We start from the raw sequence: 8,599 nt of genomic DNA, 5'->3' as shown, positions 1-8,599 counted from the left end.
GGGGTGTGTTGGAATATTTGCTTCAAATTGTTAGTGGTTAGTTAACTCCTAATGTATAGGAATATGCTCTACTAAGTATTACTTTGTGTTAGTGGAGTCATAATAGTAGTGGGTTAGTTTAGTGGGTTAATGTTAGCATGATTAATGGTCATGGGATCATATTCCTCAATTATAGCTTAGTTATTTGCACTATATATATGTTGCTATGTACTACTTTTATTAATAGATTGAAAATACAACTTTTATTATTCTTTCCCTTCTCTCATCTCTAATCTCTATTTATTATTTCAACAAATAAGATATCAAATAAACGCTCTTTCTCAGGACCAAACACCTTGTAAATAAATGCGATAATATCATTAATCAAGTCATTTATGAACATTAACAAGACAACAACATTGATTAATCTCCGATCCTCTTGAATGAATTTCAACATTATTGCCCTGTGGAGAAGGATCATTACTTTTCATTCGAAAATTTCATCATGAATGTTTTTATATTTTATTTTATTTTTACTGATGAAAATTACAAACTACCAAAATCAATAGATCATTAAAATAAGGAAATTTTTTCAATAATAAGCAAACCTTTGCTCGATCTTCCCAGAATAAGCAAACCTTTTCATTAACCCAGAGTAAGTTGACCTTTATGGGGTATTTCCCTTCCAATGGCATCATCATCCTCCTGTGCTAGTTCATCAAAGAAGATCATCCTTAAGACTAATGATAAGGAGTTTTTCTTTGTCGATGAAAATGTTGCATTACAATCTGTAACAATCAAGCACATGATAGCCGATCTCAGCGACATCCAAGGCCAGATTATCCCGTTACCAAATGTCGACGGAAAGACTCTTGGTAAGGTCATCGAGTATTGCAAGATGTACGAGGATGAAAGAACTGATCGCGACGCTGATGATGACCTAATGAAGCCGTGGGAGGAAAAGTTATTGGAAGAACCTGATCAAGACACCTTCTTTGATGTTATGCTTGTAAGTATTTTATTTATTTGTTTTTTGATTTGATTTTATTCTTGAGTTTCTTTGGTTTTAAAATTAATTTTTTAGGGCTAAAAATGTTATTTTGTTGAATTTTATTTTATTTATTTTTGTTTTTTTTTTTGATTGTTTTTTTTTTGTCTGATTTAATATTTAAGGGTTTAGAACTAATATATAAAATAAGCTGACATAATAAACGTTTGGCATCGCAATTGATTTTTTTTTTTTTTCCAAAGTCATGATATATGTCATAAAATGAAATAGAAATTAAATAAACCTATTAAGATTATGATAATTTTGAAAAATGACAACAGAAAAATCAAAACATTTTTTTCTTATTTCTTAAAAAAAAAAAAAAAAAAAAAAAAAAAAAAAAAAAAAAGGCAATAGATAATGTCTGAAATAGGTAATATAGAACGCCTTAGAGGCGTTCTTCAGGTGGGATGCCTTATATAGTGGAGTGCCTCAAATAGGCGTCTTATATTCAATGCAATACATAACCCTATCTAAGATAGGTGTTTCCAATTCTATGTACCAAAAAAAAAAAAAATAAAAAAGGGAAAGAGAAGGCCTATCTTGTAATAGGCGTTCTATAATTATATGAAAAGAGAATGCCTGTCTCAGTTAACATCCTCTTTTCCTCTCTTTTTTTTTGAAAAAAAACAAATTAGAAAATATTTAAATGATTTGCAAGTACATGAGTTGGTGTATTAACATTTCCAATTCCATAAAAAAGGCTAAATCGTATTATTGATTTATAAATCATATTGTACTTCGTACTCGTATAATACAATTATTCTTCTAAAAAATAATATTAATACAATAATTGAACTCTGTATATTGGAGCAAACTGAGATAAAAAAAATACCAAAAAAAAAAAAAAAAAAAAGTGCAAACCAAATTAATCAGCTACTCTAGCATCCATTGATATTTCTGCATCAAAAGGAAAACACAAGATAGAGAAAATTAAGATCAAAAAAATTAAAACTAGTCGTAACATAATCAAACTTAAAAGAACTATGTTATGTATGGAAAAACTACAACAATTAAACCTGGTTTTTATAACCTTTAGTCGATCAACATCAAGTGATCAAGAAATTAGAAATTGCAAAAAGATCAGTTTTAGATCTTCAAGAATATATTCATTAATTTGCAAGAATAAGTTAACAATAATGAAGATAAAAATCAGTTTAAATTCCATGAAAAAGACAGTGTAAAATGTTTAAACAATGCATGTATATACAAACATAATTATTTTCACCAAAATCTCTAATATTGAACCCAGGCCAAAACCGAACTAATATAACAGAGGGAAAGGAGGGAAGAATTTAAGAGAAACTTTGGTAAGATGAATTGAAATGGGTAAAGGAGGGTTTGTGGGAGACTTACAGTTGATTTATTTCATTTTTGGTAGGAGATTGAGATTGTGGGATCTGAAGGGCGGGAAATAAAGGGGATGAGGGGAGAGATTTAGAAGGAAACTTTTTTTTTTTTTTTTTTTTTTTTTTTTTTTTTTGGTGTTAGATTTAGATTTAGAAGGTAATAATAGACGAAGAGGCGCATATAGAAAAGAAATGGGTTAGGATTTTATTATTTATTTATTTATTTATTTATTTATTTTTAAATATTTTGTTATTAATATGGTTATATGGTAAAACTAGATAGAACCTTTCTCTAGTAAAGGCATTCTATTTGACTCCATTTACAAAACCGTTATCATTCCTAAGCGTTCTATATAATGAATTAGATTTTGCTTATATTTTTTATTTAAATGGTTAAATCAAATAAAACTGTTATTATAGGGAAGCGTTCAATATAATTCAGTTTATAAAACTGTCCTCCAACAAAGGCATTATGTATCATTCTATGGAACGCCTATCCAACTTGATAGTTTTGTATTACATGTCACTTTTTCCTCTATTTGTAAACAATGCCAAACAAGCCTAGTTTTATGAAAAAACATACGAAGTACTTATATTACTTTAGAGGCAAAAGCTGAATTAACTACTCATCAAGATCGAGTACTTTAATCATCTATCTACACAACTACTTGTTACTCGTACTTACTTACATGCAGAGTTGTACTAACAACTAATACCATAGGTAGCAACCACCTCTACATCTACATTTTGCTGAACAAGGTCATCGAGAGTAGTTCTCTAGTCTACAACGAGCTTGTTGTAGTGAAAAAAAAATTATATAATATTAACTCAATATTTTTTTGTGTTCATGTTAGTTGACACTTTTATTTAGGCACCTATGTTTGGATGAGTTAGAACATTAATATATTAAATTATCAAAAAGAAATAATAAAATGGTAAAAGTTGATAAATGGAAAATACTCGTGAGTAATGTGTCTTCATGAAGATAATAAAAAATGATTAATGGCATACAATTACATACTAATTGTGGAATTATACACGGCATATAGTTTCCTTTCAATGTGAATTACATGAGTGAACACTAAATGTTTGTTTTTGTTGTTGTTGTTTTTTTTTCTTATTATTTATGACAACTTGAGTAATTGAGGAATTTTAGAAATTAGTTGGATTATGTATATATCAAATAGTTTTGTCAAAAATCAAAATTGTATCAAATTCATTGGGCCACACTTGACCCATTAACTTGCATAAAAGTTAACTTTCTACATCATACCCTAAAATAAAATCATATAGGATAGTTGGATAGGGTAGGATAAAATTTGTTGGAAAAAGTAAGATAGCATCCTGTAAGATATTTCTAGAATCCCCTATAACATTTATAAAAACAACCCTATGTAGTCTTCCAAAGTCTCATTAGTCAACATATTCTCAAAACAAGTTATACTTTTACAAAATATTCCTCTCCTCTTTTCCTTCTAAGAAATCTCCAATTCCATGGCATCATCCTCCTCTTCTCCACCATCTTCCAAGAAATTTATTCTTAGGACTTTCAAGGGGGAGGTTTTCGAAATCGACGAAAACGCCGCAAGACTTTCTCAAACCCTCCAGCACATGATCGAAGACCTCGGTGACAGCAACAATCTTATTCAAGTGCCTAATGTCGACTCTAAAATTCTCTCTAAGATTATCGAGTATTGCAACAAGCACGTTGTTGTCGATAACCCCGAATCCAAAACCACTGAAGATGAAATCAAGGAATGGGATAAGGACTTCCTCAAAGTTGACCAAGAGACCCTCTTTAAACTCATTCTTGTGAGTATTTTTTTTTCTTTGACTTAATAATTTGATTTGTTATTGATTTTGTTGAATTCTTTCGTTCGTTTTTCTTTACATTCCAATGTTTGATAAAATAGATGACGAAAGGGTAATAATTAAAACTATCAAGTTTTGTTTTTAATTATTTTTTTATATATATTTATTTTTATTGTGAATAAAGTATCTCATTAATTGGTTAACCATTTCATTGATATAGAAAAAACACGGTCCTTATTGAAGCACATATTGTAAGAGATACTATTCATTAATTGTTAACCTATCATATGAGGATATGATATGAGAGTATCATCATACATTAATTACATATATCTACATAATTGATAATATTCCTAGTTAAGAAGATACCACTACATATAGTTTTTCTACTTTTAAAAGCTGAATTTATAAAATATATGTCGATTTATAGATATAAAAATAACTACGAGTTAGAGATAAATCAATAAGATAATACGGTAAAAGTTAGGATAAGAACAAGATTATTATATTCAGTAAATTTATCTTATGAATCTTATTGATAATCGTAGTTGATTATTAGTTGATCTAAAGGTAGAAAGCATGGTAAAATCTATGTAATCATGCATGTTTATGCTGTTTGATAGGCCTTATATTTAAAACTGATGGAGGCTGTGACACATTCAACTCTTGGCAAAGTAGCTTACAAACATGAACATAATGTTTACTAAGGATAATCACACCAAATAATTGGTTTTTTAGCTAATAATATGAGCTGTCATTTTGTTATTTTATTTTGTCCTTTAGCTTTCTGTTATTAGGTGCATGAATGTATTAGATTCTTGCCAGCTTGCTGAGCTCAGCTCCTGAGGGCATTTATTAAGGATGTGAGGCTGTAGCCGTTTTCCTCAAGCAATCATATTATCTCTCTCTTCCTTCCTTCACCAAATTCTCTCTCATGATTCCTCTGTATTGAGCTAATCATATTTGATTTATTTCTGTTATCATGGTATCAGAGCGCCTCAATACAGTGCTGGAATAATCATCTTTTGATTGCTGAAATTATTTAGTTATTCAGATTGCTTCTCTCAAATTTATTTTCTAATCTTCTTTCCTCCTCGATCTCTCATCTCTAAAATCTCTCTTATCTTCCTTTTCTTCTTCCTCTAATGGCTGGAGGTAGAGTCTCCTTTCAAGATATGCTCAGTCCCTTATTTCTTCATCCTTCTGACAGTGCTACTTCAGTGCAAGTAGACAAGCTACAAGGATCCTCTGATTACAGAGCTTGGCGTAGAACAATGGAGATTAATCTTTCCTCCAAATGCAAGCTTGGATTTGTTCTTGGCACAGTTGAAAAATCAACTGATGATGAAGTGAAAGCAGAACTCTGGAACACCTGCAATGATATGGTAATTGCCTGGATCACTCATAATGTTTCTTCTAGCGTTAAGAAATCTATTATGTTCATGACCTCCGCTAGAGAAATTTGGTTAAACTTGGAAAAACGTTTTTCTCTAACAAATGGTTCCAGAAAATACAAACTCAATAAAGATCTGTTTCAGATAAAACAAAATTCAATGCCTGTGAATGAATACTATACTATGATGAAAGTAGTGTGGGATGAACTAGATTCTATGAATATATTGCCTGTTATGTCTAATCCTAGTCCAGAAGTGCAATCTTTGTTAACTGCTTTCAATACTCAGAAAGAGGAAGCAAAATTATTTCAATTTTTAAATGGATTAGATGAAGTGTATAATCCTAAGAGAATTCAGTTGCTTCTCATGGTACCTTTGCCCTCAGCAGAGACTGCTGCTGCTGCTATGCAGCAAGAAGAAGCTCAGAGAGAGGTCTTGAACCTTAACAAGAATGCTGGTGATGCAATGGCTCTGTACAGCAAGCCTGCTGGAACTGACAGATCCTTTGTATGCACAACTTGTGGTGTTAAGGGGCGTAGAAGTGACAGATGCTGGACTGTCATTGGCTATCCCAATTGGCATTCTAAACATAACCCTTCCATCTCTCACAATAGATTAAAATCTGCTGCTCCTTAGAGATGGAATTCTGGACCTAAGAATATAGGAACCAGACTAGCAGCTGCTGTTCACACTAGCTCAGATAATGGAGGTTTGTTGTTCACACCTCAACAATTGGAGCAGTTAGCTAAAATGATGCCTAAGTTAATGACTCAGGCCAAAGGTTCTGAAACTGATGAAGAACTAGAACATTTCTCAGGCATGATCTCATGTCAAGCTGCTGTGAGTCCAAGTGAATGGATCACAGACTCTGGAGCTTCAGATCATATGACACCTCACCTGAATAATCTGAGTGAATGCAGAATTGTGCACAGCACACCTAAAATCAATCTTCCCACTGGTGATAAAGCAGCAATCACTCATATGGGAACCTCTGTCCTTGAAACAGGTCTCAAACTTGAAAATGTGTTGTGTGTGCCACTATTCAAACACAATCTTCTGTCAGTTCAAAAACTAATTCAAAATAGCAAATGTGAGGTTCAATTTTACCCACACTATTGCCTGATTCTTGATAGCATCACAAAAGAAATCAAAGGCATGGGTAAAATGAGAGATGGCTTATATTATTTGGTGAATCATCTCACTGACTCTTGGGCATAGGACATCTTACTCAAAGGCAAGATGACTGCTCTTACCTCAAAATGCAATGATGGGCAGGATGTGCCTGATAATTCTAGTTCTCTTGCTCTCTGGCACAACTGGTTAGGGCATCCTTCTCTTAGAAAACTCAAACACATTGCCTGTGTGAAACCCTATACTCAGCAAAACACAAAAGTTTGCATTACTTGTCCAATGGCAAAATTCACAAAACTACCCTATACCCTGAGTGATTCACATGCTCAGGAACCCTTTGAATTAATTCATATGGACATCTGGGGTCCATACAAAGTCTGTTCCATGGGCAAGTACAAACTTTTTCTCACCATAGTTGATGATAATAGCAGGACCACTTGGGTGTATCTGCTGCAATACAAGTCAGACTCACTCAAGACTCTAGAAACCTTTCAAGCTTATGCCCTAACACACTTTCAAAAGCAAATCAAGTTTTTAAGGTCTGACAATGCCTTAGAATTTGATGATGGCCCTTGTCAGTCCTTCTTTGCCAAGCATGGCATTATACACCAAACATCTTATGTAAAAAGACCTCAGCAAAATTCTAGAGTAGAGAGAAAGCACAGGCATGTTCTGGAAGTGGCAGGAGCATTGAGATTTCAAGCTTCTCTTCCTTTGATGTATTGGGGTGAATGTGTTCTCACTCCAACTCATATCAGTAACAGGCTTCCCACACCTGTTCTCAATAATAAAACTCCATTTGAGTGTTTGTTTCACAAACCACCTGACTATAAACACTTGAAAGTGTTTGGTTGCTTGGCCTTTGCTTACAACCCTGAGCATCCAACTGATAAGTTTGCAGCAAGAGGGGTGCCTTGCCTGTTTCTAGGGTATCCAGCAACTCAAAAGGGTTACAAATTGAAAAATCTGTTAAACAAACAAGTTTTTGTGTCCAGGGATGTCATATTCCATGAACATATTTTTCCATATCAATCTGATTCTCAGTATTCTTATTTGCAACCTATATTTGAGCCTGTATCTATTGATCTCTTTGATTTTGAAGATTCTGAGCCTGAGTTAGATGATACACCACCCAACCCTACACCTATTCTCTCGTCCCCACCATCTACTCCTCACCATACACCTTCTCACACTCATTCTCCACCTATCACACCAAATAATTCATCAATTCCTCCTCCTGTCAGAAAATCCACCAGAACTCACAACCTTCCTATCTGGAGCAAAGATTACATCATGCTCAATAAACCCAGCTTTCATATCTCTAATCTTTCTTTCACTACTATTCAACCTGATTTTACCTATTTTCTGTGTTCTCTATCCAAAGAAACTGATCCAATTTATTTTAAGGATGCAGTAAAACACTCTCACTAGGTCACGGCCATGAATTCTGAGCTGGAAGCACTTGAACTGAATGATACTTGGGATATCACCTCTTTACCTGCTGGTAAGAGTGCTATTAGGTGTAAATGGATGTATAAAACAAAATACAACCCAAATGGTACTATTGAAAGGCATAAATCCAAACTTGTTATCCTTGGATGTAAGCAACAGTATGGCATTGATTATTCTGAAACTTTTACTCCAGTTGCCAAGATGACAACTGTGAGAGCATTGTTAGCTGTTGCAGCCCTGGAGGGTTGGCATGCTGTTCAAATAGATGTCACCAATGCCTTCCTGCATGGTGATCTTTCTGAAGAAGTTTACATGAAACTTTCCCAAGGTTACATAGGTCTTGGAAGCAGAATTTACACTGCTGCAGACAACTCTCTTGTCCCTAAAACTGATTCTTCCTTAGTCTGCAAGCTTAAGAAGTCTCTATATGGACT

At 33.4% G+C, this 8,599-nt stretch overlaps 2 protein-coding genes and 1 pseudogene across 2 annotated transcripts; all 3 read left to right on the top strand.

Moving 5' to 3' along the window:
* The first annotated feature begins 667 nt into the window (after nucleotides 1-667).
* Nucleotides 668-2,468, top strand: LOC145592236 (SKP1-like protein 4). Its single transcript, XM_081648689.1, has 2 exons — nucleotides 668-988; nucleotides 2,409-2,468. The coding sequence occupies exons 1-2, from the start codon at nucleotides 668-670 to the stop codon at nucleotides 2,466-2,468; spliced, it is 381 nt and encodes a 126-aa protein (XP_081504815.1).
* Nucleotides 2,469-3,870: 1,402 nt separating this feature from the next.
* On the top strand, nucleotides 3,871-5,034 carry LOC145592235 (SKP1-like protein 1A pseudogene; annotated as a pseudogene).
* Nucleotides 5,035-5,333: 299 nt separating this feature from the next.
* Nucleotides 5,334-6,218, top strand: LOC145592234 (uncharacterized). The gene has a single exon (XM_081648687.1). It carries the CDS (start codon nucleotides 5,334-5,336, stop codon nucleotides 6,216-6,218), a length of 885 nt encoding a protein of 294 aa, XP_081504813.1.
* The last annotated feature ends 2,381 nt before the right edge of the window (nucleotides 6,219-8,599 follow it).

Source organism: Chenopodium album, chromosome 18, assembly GCF_948465745.1.
Source record: "Chenopodium album chromosome 18, dcCheAlbu1.1, whole genome shotgun sequence".
NCBI lineage: Eukaryota > Viridiplantae > Streptophyta > Magnoliopsida > Caryophyllales > Amaranthaceae > Chenopodium > Chenopodium album.
This window is presented reverse-complemented; position numbering and strand designations above follow the sequence as displayed.